The following is a 21,575-nucleotide window of genomic DNA, read 5'->3' on the forward strand; positions in this document are numbered from 1 at the left end:
TAACGGGCCGGCTGGGATTTCAATTTCATTCTATCCAAATTGCACATACCCCTTTACAGTAAAACTTGCTCCTTAAATTGAATACATGATTACAATAGAGACCTTGTGCAGTAAGAGACCTCCTGTATAAATAAAGGGAGGGAAGAAGACTGCATTATTCTCTAGATGATTTTAAAAAATGTTTTTCAGGGCTTCCCTTGTGGCGCAGTGGTTGAGAGTCCGCCTGCCGATGCAGGGGACACGGGTTCGTGCCCCAGTCCGGGAAGATCCCACATGCCGCGGAGCGGCTGGGCCCGTGAGTCATGGCCGCTGAGCCTGTGCGTCTGGAGCCTGTGCCCCGCAACTGGAGAGGCCACAACAGTGAGAGGCCTGCGTACCGCAAAAAACAAAAAAAATGTTTTTCAAAGGTCTGTTACAAGGGGAGTGACTGGAGATAAGAACATCATAAAATCTTATCTAAGATATGTTAAGCAGCTTTGTAATTGGAAACTAGGCTTACAAGCTAATCAAATTAGCAGAGGGGTAGAGAGGAAAAGAATACTTGGGGTATTCCTGCCTTGGAAGAGCAGATGTGCTCATTTCTAGTGTAAGATCTCATACACTACAGTTTAAAAAGGCATGGTAGATCACAATGAGATACCATTTCACACCCATTAGGATGCCTAATATAAAAATAACAAATATTGGGAAGGATGTGGAGAAACTGGAACCGTCACATACTGCTGGTGGTGCAGCCAGTTTGGAAAGTAATTTGGCAGTTCCTCAATAGATTAAACGTAAAGTTACCATATTGCCCAGCAATTCCACTCCTTCATTTACGTCCTCTGTTTTCCTAAATGCTCTCCTCTGGTCATGAGTAGGTGAGGATCTGTTTAGCCAAGATAAGCAGGGTGCCTCTGAACTTCCCATGGGAAAAATTGAAATCTGCTTCTTCTCCTTTTTTTCACTTAGTCTCTAGGTTGAGAACTCCAAGTAGTAAGAGACACAGGATAAGAATGGGAGAGACTGAGCCTTTTTGAGAGTCTGCTCCTCTGCTGAATACCATTTTGAAGGGAAAGAAGAAGTCGAATGGCAATTTCCAGTCCATTCTGGGTTGGCCTCTCGGAGGCTCTGGCTTCTGGGTAATGTCCACAAAGGTCACAACAGTTGTCAAAGGTACTTCTGTTTCTTGTTGGGAATCCTGCAGGAAGAATGTCTGTGACAGGTTAGTGCTTGGTACCCATTCAAATAGCCCTCCAATTTGACTGTTATTATTACTTCCCTGAATAAAGACTCAAAACACACTGCTCTAAGCAAGACAGACCTTTTTCTCATATTGATCCTATGTAGTTCTCCTTCTGAGTGAGACACAAGGAAATTAATTTCTTAGCAATACTCGAGGACACCAGAACTGTGAACAGTTACACCTACCAAAAGACTGACTCTAGCTTCCCGCAGTTGGGGACCTGTCTGATATCAAAGAAGCCACTGCTTCTGTTATGTGTTTAGCAGCTCTACCTTATCAGGTAGAAACTGCTGCTGTTAGGTGTTTAGCAGCTCTACCTTATCAGGTCCCAGAAGGTTCCAGGCTCTGAAACAGTACACACGTACTAGCAGTATTTCTATTCCTTCTTCAGTTGTAGAAAGAAATGTGAAACTTCATGGAAAAAGCAAAGAACTCAGTAATGTAGATTGAAAAGCCATCAAATTCACAGAATCTCAGGGTTAGAAAGGATCCTCCCAACCAAACACCAATTCAAGTCAAATGAAAAAGATGCTCCTTGTCAAGCTGACTCAAGTATCTGATCTAATAGACATAGCTTTGGGTAGATATGGTTGCAGCCTGATGACTGGAATTAAGTTTGTCTAAACTGAATTCCCTTTGTTCTGACTCTGTTCACTAGGCAAACTTTTGATTATAATTTGACAGTAAATAACTATCTTGTTGAACCAGAAATGAAGATTTTCATTTACCTTCCTTCACTCTGATGCCACATATCTCTGCTGTGGTCTTTGGCAACAGTAAATATCAGGCTCTGGGAACATAATTTTGCTTGGTATACCCTTCCCCAGGCATTTTTAAAATAAATGGATGTGGGGCCAGTGTTGTGATAATCTTGCATGTCATAATAACTCTTTGGATTTTTTTTTTTTAAACAGTGAAGCTCATATGGGACTTGGCACAGAACTAATGTAACTTCTGTGGCATTGAAAGACCCACATACATTCCAAGTACAGCCAGCTTACGCTGAAGATGCTGAGGGTATCCTGACTCCAGCCAGGCATTGAAAACTGGCTGAGACTAACCAGACAAAGAAAATGGGGAGGAGTTTATTACTTAAGATTAAGTAATAAACTTTCTTTGGACTTTAACTTACAAAAGGATTTCCTGTTTAGGATTTTAATTTTTCCCTAGGAACTTTATAATGGGGAAAGGATATATATTCAATTTTTGGAGCAAATCTTTGCAGTTGACATTACTGAAATACGTTAACATTGTTATTTAACCTCACTGCAGAATGCCTGATGAGCTATATGAGCTGGGATGGCTAGAAACACTTTGGGATGGGAAATAGAATAGGGAATGAATTTTCAGCCTTGGGTTCAGTGTTGCCTAAGAGTTGATTTAATTAATGGGCTGTTCTGACTCATTTCAGAGCCTTTAGGGGGAGGGGAGATTTTAAACTGCCTACAAGCAGTCCCAGGTGTTGTGGTTATAACTAGGGTAGTGGCCTCATAATGGAAGAGTGTAGTTCTACATTAGGAAGCTCACTGCTACACACCCAAGGCAAATCTACCTATCTAGTGTTTATTAGTGATAAAGCTGATATTTTGATCTCCACCTGACTCTTTTAATTGGTTTCAAGCTGAGGTAGGGAAAAGTGTCATTAGCCCCTGCAAACTCCAAAATCAGGGAACTTCTGGAGCCTTGGGGTCAGCCTATACTGAGAACTGACCTCTCAGATAGCTATGAGCCCAAGAAGGCAAACTTTAGGCCCATGTCTACCCAAATATATATATACACACACACACACATATATACATACATATACACACACACATATATATGTGTGTATATATATGTTTAAGTCTATAGCGGTATTTCAATGGCTGGGAAATCCCACATGGTAAAAGTTCTTCAGACTCACTTGGGATTAGGCTCATCAAGAGCTACTACTGGACTTGATTTTAGGATGGCAATGTAAAGACATGTCTTCTCTCTGTATATCTTAAAACCACTCCAATACAATAAGAAACAGATACAAAATTCCATCTTCACTGAAATGGAGAGATATCATAATATGTGAATACAGAAAACAGATGGAGGCAAGGTTTCACAGAGGGAAAGAAGGCCAAACCTAAAAGCCTTCAGAGACTAGAAGAAGATCTCTGTAGAACCCTGAAAGACTCAGTAACAGAAGACAACAGGGAAGTAGGGATGAAGCAGGGACAGAAAATGGTTACTGAATGATACCCTCCTCAATGCAATCAGACAACCACCCTTTCCCTATCTCAACAAGAGACTAGAAAATTTAAACCAGAGAAATTCTGGATTTAGGGCCACTGGACATAGAAAAGGACAGAGTGAGGGCTTCCCTAGTGGCACAGTGGTTAAGAATCTGCCTGCCAATGCAGGGAACACAGGTTCGAGCCCTGGTCCAGGAAGATCCCACATGCCGTGCAGCAACTAAGCCCGTGCGCCACAACTACTGAGCCTGCGCTCTAGAGCTGGTGAGCCACAACTACTGAAGCCTGCAAGCCTAGAGCCTGTGCTCTGCAACAAGAGAAGCCACCGCAATGAGAAGCCCTCGCACCTCAAAGAAGAGTAGTCCCCGCTCTCTGCAACTAGAGGAAAAAAAAAAGCTTGCACACAGCAACGAAGACCCAATGCAGCCAAAAATAAAAAAATAAATAAAATAAATAAATTAAAAAGAAAAGGACAGAGTGAGGTATGGAACTAAAAATAGGGCAATTATTCTGTATAATGAAATCCCTTCCCCCAGTCTGGCTTCAAAATGGTGAGAGATGGTCTTACACACATACCCTTCAGTCAGGAGCCAGGAGGGGTTTTTTTCTGGAGAAAATTAACAGTCCCAATAAGAAGATAAAAAGATAATGACATTGGCAGTCCTACAACCCTCAAAGCTACTGCACCTAACCACCCTACAGTGAAGCCTACAAGTCAATAAGTCTCACTCATGATCACAGAGCTTTCCATCAGTTTAGCACCTTACTCTTATTTTGGATAGACAGCTAGAGATTGCCAGGTAAGTGGGAGAAGTTTCTCATCTTAAAGCGAAAAACTGTACCAAATGAATGGGATAAACAAATTCAGAGGAAACAGAGATTAAAGATGAAGACAAAAAATTGTTAATATCTTAAAAATAGATAAGAAAAGGATATTATGAAAAGATACAGAATAGGAGTGAGCTCTCAGATATTAAAAATGTGATAGTCAAAAGAAATTCAGTAAAAAGACTCAAAGACAAAGTTGAGGAACTCTTCTAGAAAGAACAAAAAGATAAACAGAGAGACAATATAAAAGAAAAAATTAGAGCATCAATATAGTGATCCTGTAACAGATTAATAGGAGTTCCAAAAAGAAAGAACAGAAAATAGTGGGGAGGAAATTATTAAACATATAATAATAATTGAAATTTATCAGAACTGAGCTTTAAAGGAGTAAAAAAATCCCATGAATTGTTCGGTATGATGAATGAAGAAAAAATACTACCCAAGGCCTCATTCTGTGGAAACTTCAGACTATTAGGGGTAAAAATAATATCTTAAAATGGCTTCTCAACAGCAATATTGGAAACTAGAGGAATGCTTTCAAAATTGAGAGTGAAAATTATTTTCAATCTAGAATTCTATACCTAGCCAAATGATCAACTATGCATCATGATAATGATAACGATGGTGGTTAAATAAAGTTATCTTTAGATGTGGGAACTAAAGAAAAAAATGTATTTTACATGCTCCTTTTCTCAAAGATGTTATTAGAATTTGAGCTCCACCAAAACAAGAGAATAAGCCAAGAAAAATGAAAAAGTAATGTCTACTTAACAGCAACTCTAACACAAGTAGGAAGCAAGGGGGAATCTCCAAGATGACAGTAAAGGAAAGCTCCAAAACAGCTGCTGGGCAGCAACTAGTCCATTTTACATCAGATTATGGAGGTCTCCATGAAGAAAATACGTAGGAAAGGTAGAACAAGTAGCACTATTGGCAAGTTCAGCTGGCAATGCAGCTGGAAAACTGCATTGAGAGAAATTTTACAGAGCTGTTAGAGTATGTGAGAAGTTTTAGTCATTAGCTCAAAGAAAATTAAAGAAATGAAATATGAGGTAATTATTAATTTTAGGAAGAATAAAACATTTCACAAAAATTTAATTACTTGGCTCAACATAAATGTATGATCACAGAAACGAAACACTGAATATTGACTTAATAAAACATTTTGATGTAACTATACTGGGAGAGTGGTGGGAGGGGTAGGAGAAGAGTAACAAAGCTAAACTCATCTACCAAGATAGGATGTCAATAGATTATATAAACTCTAAATTCAAGAGATAACTGAGTATGATATTGCTTAGAAATTGAGACAAATATCAGCAAGAAAGAGGAAGAGTTAAACAGGTTAATTTCTGGAGAGCAGGGGGGATATGGGACTTGATTTTTTGTTAAGAGATCCTCTTTTATAGCATTTTTGACTTTAAAAATATGTTTACATATTATTTTGATAAATTATACAATTATTAATTAATTTGATATATTATACCATTATGTAGCATTAGCCTAATCTGCAGGGGAATTCTGAGCTATAATGTAGGATTTACAGTTCCAACATTTGTGTGCTCCCAACCCAAGGCAAGGGAGTTGGGCTCTCATATTCCTATGCCCTTAAGTCATTAGTTAAGAGCCATCTGGGAGATGTATATTTCCAGGCACTTGACAGGTAAAGTGGGTTCCAGTAGCTTGAGGGTGGCCTTCCAAAACAAACAAAACAAAAAAGGAAGAAAAACTTCAGAATACCTACCAAATTAAAAAAGGGTGGTGGTGGTGGCGGGTGGGGGAGGGGATGAAAAATACAAGGGTTATTGCAAAAAGTAGGATTACATTTGGTAGTCAACAGGCTATTACCATATAAGACATAAAAGAACTGAATGAAACGCCCAAACTAAAAAATGTCCATCATCCTTGACTCATTCTCTCCCTCAACCTCTGCATCCAAGCAATCAAGTCCTATCTGTGATAAATCTGAACTGTCTCCTTCCTGCAGCCCTCACATCTGGGCCCAGGCTATCAGCATATCCTGGATAGTTTCTGTAACAGTGTTCCAAACCTCACCTCGGTATTGCTCCACACCTTCTGTAAGGGTGGATGACGTCTATCTTGTTTACCACACTGTACCTAGCACCAAGCATGATACTTGGCACAGGGGAGGCACTCAACAAAGATCCTTTTTTGCACAAGTGAGTAGAGGTATTTTGGAGATAGGGAACTAATATAAAGTAAGAAGAGGTAAATAAATCACAAGGTAGTAAGTATGCCGTAGCTAATTTGAGAGTCAGCAATTACCGGTTACTTTGACTCCTTATCCTTCCCACCACACCGTAATTAGGATCTCTAAAGGTTGTGGTTCATTCATTCATATACTTACTTGTTAATATTTCAAATGAAATGCTTATTCTTCATATATTAAAAATATGCCTCCATATTTATGTGGAGGTTTGGAACAAGTGCAGTCTAGTAGATAATCCAATAATTAAAAGGAACTTGAATGCACTTGCCAGGTCACTGGATAATACTGAATGTTACTGACCCATTTTAGAACCTGTGTTTTAGTGCCACATGAAAAAGATTTTAAAGTTAAGTTCAGTGTGTTACACATGAATTCTTAAGTCTAAAGTTTTTTATTTGCATTTTAAAAGTTACGTATAAGCAAAATTAGAGAATTCACTGTTTAGCATGTGTAGCAAGAATACTGAAAAAAACAAAACAAAACAAAAAAACAAACAAGCAAAAAAAAAAAACCCCCCAAAACCCTCAGAGTCCGGTTATTGGGACTTCCTTGGTGGCACAGTGGTCAAGAATCCGCCTGCCAATGCAGGGGACACAGGTTCGAGCCCTGGTCTGGGAAGATCCCACATGCCGCTGGGCAACTAAGCTGGGCGCCACAACTACTGAAGCCTGCAAGCCCAGAGCCCATGCTCTGTGACAAAAGAAGCCACCGCAATGAGAAGCCTACGCACCACAACGAAGAGTAGCACCCTGCTCGCCGCAACGAGAGAAAGCCCACGCTCAGCAACGAAGACCCAACACAGTCAAAAAAAAAAAAAAAGTCTGGTCATCTCATTTCTTTTATCAAAACAAAAGGCACAAAGCCAAGTCAGCAAAATTTCTTTTACTATGGATCTAGTTCTGTTATGTATGGTTGACAATTTATTTCTACCTTAAGCTATAATATTTTATGATGTTTACCACCAGCAATTCTGTTTTAACACTTTGTGAAGCTTAGGAGATTTATTTGCTTCAGTTCAGTTTACACGCAGCAAAATACTTTGTCCCCAAGTAAGATTTACTGTTTAACAACATGATTCTGTTTGGCTTTGGTAATAAGAAGTACACCCTATATGTTACTATATTACATATTTATAATGATAACTTTTAAACCATTATGTGCTAATCCTCTATGTCAAATCAATACAAATGAAAACTATCACTATTAGAGAAAAAGCTGTGGATACCATCTCTTAGATTTATGTTTTTGTAGCTACATATTTCAGACTATGGACTATGTGCTATTAAGACTAAGGCTGTGATGAACATTCTTGTACAAATCTTGTTTTGGACATATGTTTTAATTTCTTTTGGGTAAATAACCAGGAAAAATTGCTGGGTCATAGAGAAGATGAATTTGTAAGACTAAGTGATTGTACCATTTTTCATTCCCATTAGCGAAGTATGGGAGCTCCAGTTGTTCTACATTCTTGCAAGATTTCACGTTATCACAGTCTTTTTGATTTTAGCTATTCTAGTGCATATTCTATTGGATATTCTAGTGAGCGGTGTCTTATGCTTTTAATTTGCATATCCCTAATGACTAAAGATGTTGAGCACTTTTTCATGTTTATTGGTCATTTATGTAGTATCTGTTCAAATCTTTTGCCCATTTCTAGTGGATTTTTTTTTTTTGGTCCTTGCATTATTTATTTGTTGGTGTTCTTTACATATTCTCGATATGATCTTTTGTCAGATAATGCATTGAGAAATATGGTCTCCCAAGCTGCAGTCTGGCTTTTCATTTTCATAACGGTATTTTTTGATAAGCAGAGATTTTAAATTTTGATGAGGTCGAATTTATCAAGTTTTTAGTTTTACGGTTAATGATTTTTGTTTCTTGCCCAAGAAATCTTTACCTACTTCAAATTTGCAAAGATATTCTGTTTCTTTTAGAAGCTTTATGACTCTGGATTTCACATATAGGTTTATGATCAAGGCATAAGTATTTTTGTGTATCGAGTTAGTTCATTTTCTCCCCATATGTTTATTCAGTAGTTCCAGTTTTATCCAGTTGTTCCAGCACCAACTGTTTTAAAAAAAGTCCTTTTCCTATTGAATTTTTTGTGGATCTATCTTTAGACTTCCTGTTTTTTTCTCATTGGTCTATTTGTTACCAGTACCACACTAAGATTTAGAGTAAATCCTGAAATCAGTAAAGTCCTCCATCTTTGTTCTTCTTTTTCAAAATTGTTTTGGCTATTCTAAGTCCTTTGCATTTTCATGTAAATATTAGAATCTGCTTGTCAATTTCCACAAAAATGCCTACTAGGAGTTTTGGGGGTTTGCATTGATTCTATAGATCCATCTGGGGACAGATAATGGATCTGTCTTCTTCTCCATGAACATGGTATATCACTCCATTTATTTAGGTCTCTTGTAATTTCTCTCAATAATGTTCTATAATGAAGAGGTTTTTGCATTCTTTTTGCTAAATTTGTTCCTAAGTACTTTATGTTTTCTCATGCTATTGTAAATGAAACTGAATAAATTCATCTTTAAAATAACATCTAATTATTATAATTATTTTTAATTTTTGGCCATGCTGTGCTGCTTGCAGGATCTTAGTTCCCTGACTAGGGATCAAACCCGTGCCCTTGGCAGTGAAAGCACAGAGTCCTAACCACTGGACCACCAGGGAATTCCTGAAAATAACATCTAGTTATTTTTAGATGTTTTCTTAGTGACTTTGAGTAAGTTTAATTATTACAAAAGCAGTAAATTATACTGTAAAAAATTAAAGAATAATGATAAATAAAAAAGATATAAAAACACCATATTTCCATCACCAAGAATACCACTACTAACATTTACATCTTTATCTAGACACACAGACATTGATATATGCATTTTTAACTATATGGGATCATACTGTACAGGCTGTTTTATAATCTACTTTAAAAAAATGAATCTCTATTTTTTCATGTTAATGGTATTTCTATCTAAAATATAGTCTATATTCAAGTTTCCTCAACTATCCCAAAATATATTTTACAATTGTTTGTCCAAATGAGAATCCAATGCAAAAACATGAACTGCATCTGCTTGTTATATTCATGAGTCTCATTTAATCTAAGACAATCAGAAATGGTGATATCTATTATGATTGTTAGAACTTATAAGTACATGATTTTTAAGAAGTTTGCTGATATTTGGTATTAAAACTGATTTTAGGAGAACTAGTGATTTAAATACAGTAAAATCAATAATAATTTCTGAAAAATAACTAATGAATTATTTATATATAACACTTTCCAGATAACATATACATTATTTCTCCATATTTTCTTGGGGAAAAACATATATTTGAGGGAAAAACCAATGAAAAAATTTTAATACCCTCACTTATTTTAAAGATGTCAGTGAAGTTATCAAGATTTTCAAATGAGTCAAAGAGAATGTGTATGTTAGAGTAAATGTTCCTAAACATCATGTGTCAGGGAGAGATCTTAGGTGGTTATACATTTTAACATATGGAACAATGAGCATAACTTAAAAAAGTTCTTTAAAAAAATGAAAAGAGGTAATAAGATAACAGAACAACCCAGTGAACTAGGTAAAGTTCTATACAGGCTACTAAGAACCACAGAAAGGGGCAGAGAACTTCTATAGTCTAACCATTCATAGAGAGAGAAGCAAATAGTGGTTGACTGATCCCTGAAAAAGAAAGACTTTAGTAACAGAAACGTTACTGACTGTCATAGCAACCAAGTCCACTGGCGGTATTACTGTTGCCCCTTCTCAGAAGAGAGGTCATTTGGTATTCTCCAATACATCAACAGAAATGAGAAACAGAACTGTTTGTTACCAATCCAGCCACTTCCTAGTCCTTTCTTTCATAGCAATTATTTCAAAAAATCTAATTCTGAATTATTCTTATTTTGTTTAGTGTTCTTTATCTTTCCTAGTATACTGCCTGTTTAATTAAGAGATTGTGGCAGAGATTCTTAGCTGGGCTTCAAGAAATCAATAAATCCCTTGAAACTATATAAAGAATGTTGTGTGTCTGTGCATTTTTCTAGTAAGTGAATAGCTTTCAACAGATTCTCAACAGGATCCATAAAATTAAGAACCACTAGCTAGACTGATAGCTAGGTTGGCAGTTTTTCTAGCATATGCTATTTAATTGAGGCATAAACACTGCTAACTTTCATTTACAATATGATGAATAAAAGGCATTTATTAAACAATATATTTAGTTTTGAAATGTAGTCAGAGATATATTCTCTAAAAGTTTTTCAAATTGCAAATTGTGACCCACTAGTGTCTACCATTAAAAATAAAACAGAATAAATTACAATAGAACAGACTATCACAGAGTGTACTGCATAAAGATAACGTTTTATAAAAATCTTATTTCAGTTTTATATAAGTATGTGTTATAAGCTGGATTGTGATGTAAAATATATTTCTTACCACGGATGATAGCTAACAAAGGTTGAAAAACACTGCTCTAATTCCTGCTTATCTCTTTTGTGTTTTGCTTTAAACCTATTTGATATGCTACTTATATGGAAATTCAGAACCAAAAAAGGTATGATAATAAAATAATAATGATGATATGATGAGCGATATTTACTGAGTATTCACTATGTGCCAGGAAATGTTAAATGTTTTATTTTATGATCTCATTTAATCTGCACAACCTAATGAAGTATTATTATTAATCTCCATCTTATAGATGAGAGTAATTAGATTTAGAGAAATAAAATAACTTGATTTGGGCCTACGTCTGTCTGACTCATTCCTGGGATCTTAATTACCACCCTCAACTTCAGGCAACAGGTCTCCTAGATAATCCAAAAAGCTTGATGATCCACTTAAATATAGAAATGAATATTATAATTCTAGAAAGGTTCAGAGCCTTGATCCTGTGATGCTACACTGTTCTTTTATCTCACTTATTATTTTGGTTTTATTGATTCAAAATATTCTTTATAACTAGTTGTTTCTTCCTTGAGATATATTTTCTTTTTTAAATTAAAAGAAAGTTTATATTCAGACAGAAGACATGATGTATTTTATCAAGACCCAAACTTAACGATCCCTTTAAAGGACCAATTAGTACAAAAACATAAGCAGCAGAGTACCATGTAAATAGGTCCTATTTACTTCATGGGTTTGTTGTGAGAATTCAATACTAAAAACACATAAAAAATATTACCAGTGCCTGTTACATAGTAAATGTTCAATAAATGTTTTGCTAGGGGCTTCCCTGGTGGCGCAGTGGTTGAGAGTCTGCCTGCCGATGCAGGGGACACGGGTTCGTGCCCCGGTCTGGGAAGATCCCACATGCTGCGGAGCGGCTGGGCCCGTGAGCCATGGCCGCTGAGCCTGTGCATCCGGAACCTGTGCTCCGCAACGGGAGAGGCCACAACAGTGAGAGGCCCACGTATTGCAAAAAAAAAAAAAAAAAATGTTTTGCTATTATTATTATCATACAAGAAGACAGGGAAGTCTACACAGTGTTTTGCTTAAATTCTTCCCTATTTTGTAGTTTGTTGCTGGGAACATTCCAAAAATTTTGCTGCTTCACTTTTTATAGTGAGAGGAATCTCAAGTGTTTCTAAAGCTACATTTATACCATGAAAAGTCATTCAGACAGTTCAGTTCAAAATTCAACCGACCTTCATTTCAAGGTGCAAAACCACAAATGCCTACCAGCCTAAGCAAATAACCTGAATGAGAGAAGTGGGATGGCTAAGGGTGGGTAGGTATAGGCCATGTGAATGAGGTACTCTATTAGTTGAAATCACCATTCAGCGGCAGGAGAGTTTATGCCATGCAGGAGTGTAGGATCTTTACCACCAGATTTTCAAGAGAAGTCAGAGATCTGCATGTGAAGGTAAAATTTCTTGATTTTTAAATGTTGACACAAATTTAAAAAACAAAACACTTTGTAGAGGGGGCAGACTAACCTGAAAAGCTAACCTCTACTAAACACTAGAAAAATATAATGATTAAAAATATCTAGACAAGAAAGAGGCACTGGGTAGCTTCAATGCCTAAGAGAGCCAGAGATTCAGGAAGATAAAAACAGTCCTGTAGGTATCCTCCCAAACTACACAAGTATTCATAAATAAAGATACAGTTCATAAAAATAAAACAATAGATTCAGTGCAGTATCTGTAACAGATTAAATGAGTCTTACAGAGAGTTCTATTTTATTCAGTAAACCAACACAAGGAGAATGGAATGTTCTCATTAACACAGTTTCCATCAACCTGAGTTTTAACACATTTACAGGCATAGAGAGCTAAGGTGGTCAACTCTGTTGTGAGGGAGGAGCTAAAGGTATTTTACTTCTGACTTAAATGTAGTCTCTAGTTTCTTTTCTGGGAGGTAAATGCAATGACAGGTAATAATTTCAATTAGTTTTAATTTCCATTAAAAGTTAATAAGTTCATACATGAATCAGTTCACCAGGACCTAATGATTTCTGTTTTTGAGCTTCTAAAGCTAAGTGTTAGGTTCTAAAACCAAGACAGATGCTAAAGCTGTCTTAAGGCACATCATAAACAATGGGTATATGTCTACTACATATTAAAATTATTTATTTTAGGGGATTTCCCGGCGGTCCAGTGTTTAGGATTCTGCACTTCCACTGCAGGGGGTACAGGTTCGATCCCTGGTCCGGGAACTAAGATCCCACAAGCCGCATGGTGCAGCCCAAAAAAAAAAAATTATTTTTATTTATTTATTTATTTATTTATTTTTGCGGTACGTGGGCCTCCCACTACTGTGGCCTCTCCCGTTGTGGAGCACAGGCTCCGAATGCGCAGGCTCAGTGGCCATGGCTCACGGGCCCAGCCGCTCCACACCATGTGGGATCTTCCCGGATCGGGGAATGAACCCGTGTCCCCCAAAATTAACTTTAATGGAGTGCAATCAACCAAGAATTGATGACTACAAACTAGCCACAGTAGTAACTTTAACAGCAACCAACAGGCCCAGAGACTCTAATTAGCATGTGACTGTCACACTGAACACAGTTATGGAAAATCTTTTCTGTGGTTGAATCAACCAGTGTAGTAATACTGGTATGATTAAGTTAAAAGAACTAACCTATTACTATAGTCATGAAATTAAAAAAAAAAAAAGAAACAGAAAAAAAGGGATATAGATTGTATTCACCATAAAAACATGTTAAATTTCAGTAACCAGGCAGGGAGGATTGACTTGAAAGTTAATTGTGTCAGCTCATTCTAACCAAACATTGGCTGGTAGCATAAATTGGCTCTCAGAAGTTAAAAAATTATCTGGTCATCAAACGGCTGATAAGACAATCGAGGCTTTGTAAGGCTTGGTGGTCCTTTATGAGCCAAGACTTACCTGTATGGGCTGACAGTGGTATAGGAATCGGGCTCCTGACACATGAGCTTGTGGGTTGGACTGGAGGCCTACATATGCCCACAGTATCTGGATCTCCAAGGAAACTGGTATGACACAGCAGGAAGTACAATGCATAGCCTGCAGAAGGGAAAAGAAGCATTTGCTATAGTTATTTACCATGCATTAAGTAGCCACTGTTTCTTAAACATTACACAATAACAGAGAAGGCAATGTGGCTTAGAGAAAGGACACAGAAGTTCATAATAGGCCATATTACTGTCCATGAGCTTAAAAAATTAATATTCTAAAATGGAAATACTAATGTAGAGATTAATAAAACATGAACCCACGTACAATGGTTATAAGAAGTGCTCAGTGAGTGATGCAGTCAGTACTGTGGAACGCCAGAAGAAGAAACAGCCATTTCTGGTTGAGGATGGTTTTGTGGAACTGGGATGAATAATATGTGACTGGAAAAAATAGTGTTTAAAGGAAAATTTATGTACAGAGATGGCATATAAAATGGTATGCAACTAGAACAGCATACGATGCCACTGAGGGACAGTTGCTGATTAATTAGAATAGTTACTGAGTGTCTCCTATGTGCCAGACATGTGTGAGGCACTGGCCTTGAGCAGATCACTTGACTGAAGCAAAGGATTTGAACACAGGAACAGTGAAATGATTAAGGAAGGACATTTCAGGGTTAGATTATGAAGTCCAACCAAGCAGTGTGACCCCCAGGAGGATTAATTCCAAGATGCAGGTAGCACTGATGGAAGTGAGGACACAAATCAGGAGGTTACTATAACTTAGCAGATACAAACTATCCTCAAATATGCCTGTGCTTTTCTAACTTCATACTTTTTATAGTAAGGCTCAGACACAGGCAATAACATGTCTAAACTAGGACTAGGGGAAGACAGACTATGTTTATGCTCAATTTATTAAGGAACTGTCAAACTCTTTTCCAAATCAGCTCCACCATTTTGCAGTACCACCAACAATGTCTGAGGGTTCCAATTTCTCCACATTCCTGCCAACACTTGTTATTGTCCATTTTTAAAATTATAGCCATCCCAGTGGGTATGAAGTGGTATCTCCTTGGGGTTTTGCATTTCCTTAATGGCTAATGATGTTGAAAATCTTTTCATGTGTTTGTTCCAAATATTTTAAAATACTTTTCCTTTCATTTATTCTACCTACATCAGGAAAAATTTTCCATGTTATCAAATATCCTTCAAAAATGTGATTTAAAAATATAAATAGTAGGTTTAAGAATAATAAAGAGTAGTTCCACTATAATCTCAATCCTTGTCACTAACCATCCCTTTTCTGTACTCAGCCATGTATTACCGAAAACCACACTCCCTCAGTGTGGCTGTATGAAGTTTAAGAGAACTCAGTTTGACTGCAGTTCCCCAAAGGCTGGATCAAGTACATGTAGCTACTTATCCCCCAAGTCTCATTAAAGGAAAGAAGTATACAAGGAATCAAGTCATAATAGTGCTGAGAAAGGGAAAGGGGGCATTTTATAAATAATCTCTAAGGGGAAAGGCCTTTCAAAGTCTGAACCAAAACGTGAAAGTTGGAAAAAAAAAAAAAAGAAGATTGATAAATCTCACAATATGAAAATCAATTTCTGCATGGCATGAAAGCCATAAACAAAGTCAAAAGACAATTGACAAACTGGGAAAATAATATCTACAAATCATACAACAGAAAAGAGCCAATTTCTCAAATACAAAGATTTTCTACAAGTTATAAGACAAGTAATCAATAAACGGGCAAGAGATATAAATAGATCATGGTGAAGAAAACACGAATTGTTCAACTATATGTCAAGATACTCAACCTTATTCACAGCAAGAGAAAAATAAAACTACAGTGGAATGCTATTTTTCACTTATCAGATGAGCAAAGATTAAAAGTTTGATAACTCAGTGTTGAGGAGAGTATGGGGTAACAAGCCACCTCATAGATGGATAGTGCGACTGTAAATTGGTACAACCTGATGGGAAATAAATTGGCAATATTTATTAAAAATTTAAATGCATATACCCTTTTTTTTTTTTTTTGCGGTACGCGGGCCTCTCACTGCTGTGGCCTCTCACGTTGCGGAGCACAGGCTCCGGACGCGCAGGCTCAGCGGCCATGGCTCACGGGCCCAGCCGCTCCGCGGCATGTGGGATCTTCCCGGACAGGGGCACGAACCCGTGTCCCCTGCATCAGCAGGCGGACTCCCAACCATTGCGCCACCAGGGAAGCCCTGCATATACCTTTTGATCTAGCAATTCTACTTCTAGGATTTATCATATAGGTTTATTTTCACATGTATGAAATGGTGCCTGAACCAGGTTATAAAATGCCACACTTGCAGTGGTTAAGAATCCGCCTGCTAATGCAGGGGACACAGGTTTGAGCCCTGGTCTGGGAAGATCCCACATGCCGTGGGGAAACTAAGCCCGTGCACAACTACTGAGCCCACACACCACAACTACTGAAGCCCACATGCCTAGAGCCTGTGCTCTGCAATAAGAGAAGCCACCACAATGAGAAGCCCATGCACCACGATGAAGAGGAGCCCCTGCTCGCCGCAACTAGAGAAAGCCCGTGCACAGCAGCAAAGACTGAACACAGCTAAAAAAATAAAATAAAATAAAATTTAAAAAAAGGACTTCCCCGGTGGTGCAGTGGTTAAGAATCCACCTGCCAATGAAGGGAACATGGGTTCGAGCCCTGGTCTGGGAAGATCCCACATGCCACGGAGCAACTAAGCCTGTGCACCATAACTACTGAGCCTGTGCTTTAGAGCCCGCGAGCCACAACTACTGAGCCCACGTGCCACAACTACTGAAGCCCGTGCACCTAGAGCCTGTGCTCCGCAACAAGAGAAGCCACTGCAATGAGAAGCCTGCGCACTGCAACGAAGACCCAATGCAGCCAAAAATAAATAAATAAATTTATTTTAAAAAATAATAAAATAAAATAAAATGCCACACTGTAACAGCAAAAGGCTGAAAACAACCTGAATGTTCACCAATAAAACTGGCTAAATAAATTATTTATGGTTCATCCATATAATGGAATAGTATGCAACTATACCATGCAAAGAATGAGGAAGCTTATTATATACTGATATGGAATAAACTCTGAAGGTCAAGTGAAAAAAGCAAAGTGCAGAGCTGTGTTTATATTATAGCATTTGGATTAAAAAAAAGAATATGAGTATTTTCTTGTGTGAGCATGCAATATCTCTAGAAGGAAAGAAACTAGTAACTTCGTTTGCCTCTGTGGAAGGGAAGAGTTGTCTGAGAGAGAGTTTTATTTTGTACTTTTGGAATTTTGAGCCAAGTGTATGTATTATTTATACAGAAAAATAAACAATTAAAAAGTTTAAGTGAAAGGAAATAAAATGAAAGGTACAGTTGATTAAAGCCAGGAGGTAGGGGGTAGGCAAAAGAGGAAGAAGAAAGATTTCTTTATTTTACTTAGACACACACAGATTTCCCTATTTTACTTAGACTGGAATCAAGAGGTACACCTGCTGAGCACTGATGTAGTGGCCACCAGAAAAAGTAAAAACAGAAACAGCTAAATGAGATTTCTTCAGGGGCAGTGGGTACTGAGGTTTTTACTTTTCATTAACACTATTCTACATGGTTTGAATTTTTACCCTGTTAATGTATTTTTACTAAACGTAAATGTAAAAATGTTTTATAACACAAGGAACACAATTTCAACCTCAAAGAAAGAATCTGTGCTGACCAAATATTCAAGAATGTAAGAGAATATTTGAAATATATATGAAATATATTTAGTTTATTTTTCTCCTATTATGAGTAAGATTGATTTTGAACCAGAGGCCAATCTCTAGACTTCCTACTTTCAAATTTTTCTCTGAGTGAGGAAAGTTATGTATAAACCTAACCTGAAATAATGACTTCAAATAGGCATGATTTCTTATATTCTTTCTTTATGACAACCACATTATCTTTCTTCTATGACAACCAAATCAACCATGGAAACAGGGCTGGTTTTAATCTTAATAAACAAAAGAGGAAAGTGAGCTTTGGTCAGAATGTGTATTTCTCTCCTTACTGAAACACTGCAGTTCCTGCTGAGGATCCTGGTCCACTCTCCCTTCTGGGCTGGGTCAGCATTACCAAAGATGGCAACGTGCTCTGGTCTGGGACTTCCATGAAGAGTCTGATAAATCTCCCGCTGCAAGTGGCTGCAGTCCACCCTTTTCAGCCTGAAATGAAACACCACGGAGGCTGGAGTCCAATGCTAACATAATAATGTAATTCATCCAAACATTAGAAATGATATCTCAAAATAAACGTAAGGAAATAATCCTTAGCAGATATAAAGGACTGTCAAAAAAAACTCTTAGTAATATTAATATTTTTTAAACATTACTCCTAACTAGCATTCTCTGAACCCTGATTTCAAAATATAAAAGTTGCCACATCAACATATTCCCTACAGGCAGAGACAAATTTGTTGGAAATGATGTGGAAGCAGAGAATTACCTGAGCTTGCATCCAGATATAGCATTCACTCCAAATTGTACTTCATGTCTCTTAGTAGAGCAAGTTCCATCACCCTTGCTCTGTAAGAGGGTCATCTGAGGTGGAAGGTGATGGTCAAGGAGATCATAAAAGAAAAAAAAGTAGGCAGATTGGAAAATTTATGCTTCTTATTTCCTTAATGCCTTTTTTTTTTTTTTTTTTTTTGCATTACACGGGCCTCTCACTGTTGTGGCCTCTCCCGTTGCGGAGCACAGGCTCCGGACGCGCAGGCTCAGCGGCCATGGCTCACGGGCCCAGCCGCTCTGTGGCATGTGGGATCTTCCCGGACCGGGGCACGAACCCGCATCCCCTGCATCGGCAGGCGGACTCTCAACCACTGCGCCACCAGGGAAGCCCTTCCTTAACGCTTTTTGTACTTTATTAATATATTATTCAAGTCACAATTTTTTTTCCTCTGGCAATGAAAACATAGAGAAACAATTATTGTTTTTCCAAAAATGGATGACCACACACCAGCATATAAATATTTCATTAAAACAAACAAAATTCAGTCAGGATCCTCACCTTTGGCCAGGCTAATGTAAGTTCTAAAGCCTTTGGTAGCATCAACATTTGAGATCCTAATGTATTAATAGTTTAGTAAAGGAAGTCCTCAATACCTAAAAAATGGGGGAACCTCAGAATTGGAAAATCCAAAAGATCAGTAGTTAAAGCTTTTCTCATTAGGCTGCAATAGGCCACCCAGAGACCCAAAAAAGGATACTGAGTGTCTTCTATCACCGGTTAGAGCCAGGAGTGGCTTCTCAGCAATATAGCCAGGATTCCCACTTCTAAAACCAGTAAGAGAAGCAGCTGTGCTCTGTTGAAAAGCCTGCAGAAAGAGTGAAGGAAAAGTCAATATGGAGAAAAGCATGCTCTCCCACCTTCCAGTGTGGCTTCATACCCTTCCTTTAGGCAATGCTGTAGGTTAGCTGCACTGAACAATCTGGCTTCCTTCCACAGTGCAGCATTTTGCAGAAATTGATACTTCAGCATCTTTTACTGTTTTTTTATTCACTAAAATAAATCCTGAGGATCTGAACATTGATGTTCACTACATGCTACTTCTACCAAGGATTACAACTAAAGATCTATCAACGATTTATCAATCCTGTATTTCAAAATTCCTATTAATTTAGGGCTATGTTCAGCGTGGCTAAAACCAGAGGAGTTTAAATGTAATTTAGAAATATATTTTAATTAACTACAGATGTTCCATAGATGAACTCTGAGAGACATGGGATTTGGTTGATCATTTGAGGGTAGAGTTGAGGAGAAACTGGACTCTGCTGGGTTCAAAAAGAAAGAAAGTAGAAGAAAGCCAAAACGTGGTGATCAAGACTGGAAACTTAGATTAAGTGGGAAATGAGTAAAACGCTGAATGCCCAGAAACATGAAAAAAGCTAGTTAAAGAATTTTTGTGGGATGTTAGTTGAGTTTATGATTCAAAATGACTATTTAAAAAAAGAGTTTGGATTTGTGAGTGAAGTCCTGCTTTGCTGGGGGAACATGCTAATGAATAAACACTGTTGAATCCTTATCACTTGAAGTTAAATTATGGAATATTAAATGTTGAGGCTTCAGTTGACAGATTGAACTAGTCCTTCATATTCTTATTCTATCTTGCATGTGTTACAGAAGCAGGGGAGCTACTTCTAACCCGATATTTCTTTCTTCTTGATCCCCTGTAGGAGAAGGGCCCTAACCCTGAAGTGAATGATGAAGTGTTGCTGGAATGAAGTGCCTGGCTCAACAGTCAGGTTGGTTTGCCCAAAACTGATGGAGACTTTCTGGATTCCAAATGTCCCATTGGTTTCTATCTCATAGATGACCTGAAATACAAAAGTAGAATCAATTAAGAAAAATTATTTTGTGGGCCAATTATGTTTAGGACAGAAGATTTCCTGTCTTTAAGGGTTTTACTGTAACTGAATGAGGGAACAGAATGGTGACTGTAGTTAACAATATTGCATTATATATTTGCAAGTAGCTAAGAAAGCAGATCTTAAAAGTTTTCATCACAAGAAAAAAATTTGTTAATTATGTGTGGTAATGAATGTTAACTAAACTTATTGTGATGATCATTTCACAGTATATATGTGCATCAAATCATTATGTTGTACACCTAAAACTAATACAATGTTATATGTCAATTACATCTCAATTTTAAAAAGTAACTGGATGAGAGAGACTAAAAAAGTAATCTTAAAAATGCCAAATACAAATACCATGAAAAGATAAAATTTGACTTCATATTATATCTACACATGAAAAAAAGACTGGATGGAGCTCTTTGAAAGAGTTCATGGGAGAGGTGAGTTTACAGTAAGAACTGAAAGGGAAGAAAACTAAGTTTTGATCTTGTGCAGAGGAGGTGAGTAGAAGCACAGGCAGAGGTGAGCATGGAATGGAAACCTGGTTTGCCTGGCTCTCACAATGTCCGAGGATGAATAAAGATGGCAGCTGGAGACGGAAGTCATGAAAACGTGAAGGTAACCTGAGATTTCTGAGCATAGTTTTTAAAATGATGCTTTCCAATAATTCTTACTTTTGTTGGTTGATTAGAAGAGAGAGAATAAAGGAAAAGAAGTTGACTAGTCTATTTCAGAGGTTCAGATGATACTGACTTTGTCAATAAAAGAAATTGTGGTCAGTAAAAACCATAACAGACTGCACATCGGCAAAGAAAGAGGAACCAGAAATAATTTTAATGTTCTGGATGTGAAATGCAGGACGGCAGCAATGGAAATGACTGAAACATGTGGGGAGGAAGGTGATGGGCTCAGTCCTTGATGTGTTAAGTTTCAGGTAATGCACAAAAATTCACATGGGGTTGGCCTGGTACTTAATGGAAGATGAAGCACCTCTGCTAATGCTGATCAACATACATCAGTCCAGAATCTGAGGTCAGCGTCCCTACCTGGGAAACAACATTCTGACAAGTGTTTCCAGCCAACAGAGGAGAGTCAGCCTGTGAGACAGATGTTACAGGCACCTGGAACTAGCAAGGGAAAGAGGCAAATCAATTAAAATTGAAAGCAGCACTTTTTCTTCTAGTTACATATTATGCTGAAATGAGTATTTTTTCCTTTTTGACCATCACCTTCCTCTCTCCTTCCATTGCCA

The 21,575-nt window shown here is 37.6% G+C and overlaps 1 protein-coding gene across 5 annotated transcripts in view; it reads right to left on the reverse strand.

Annotated features, from left to right (window-relative positions):
• TCTN3 (tectonic family member 3) overlaps nt 1-21,575 on the reverse strand; it is a 28,266-nt gene continuing 6,691 nt past the window's right edge. For 3 of the 5 annotated variants that reach the window (XM_029245838.1, XM_029245836.1, XM_029245839.1), the window contains 7 exons: nt 21,370-21,450; nt 20,156-20,281; nt 19,174-19,281; nt 18,411-18,505; nt 17,977-18,130; nt 13,876-14,013; nt 1-1,195 (listed from right to left, as the gene is read on the reverse strand). In XM_029245838.1, coding sequence (XP_029101671.1) covers nt 944-1,195; nt 13,876-14,013; nt 17,977-18,130; nt 18,411-18,505; nt 19,174-19,281; nt 20,156-20,281; nt 21,370-21,450 — 954 coding nt within the window. In that variant the 3' untranslated portion in view covers nt 1-943. The remainder of the gene's footprint in view (nt 1,196-13,875; nt 14,014-17,976; nt 18,131-18,410; nt 18,506-19,173; nt 19,282-20,155; nt 20,282-21,369; nt 21,451-21,575) is intronic. The other 2 variants (XM_029245841.1, XM_029245837.1) reach the window with 1 other exon arrangement.

This window comes from Monodon monoceros, unplaced genomic scaffold (genome assembly GCF_005190385.1).
Source record: "Monodon monoceros isolate NGI ecotype Baffin Bay Population unplaced genomic scaffold, NGI_Narwhal_1 Super_Scaffold_4, whole genome shotgun sequence".
In the NCBI taxonomy this organism is placed as follows: Eukaryota; Metazoa; Chordata; class Mammalia; order Artiodactyla; family Monodontidae; genus Monodon; species Monodon monoceros.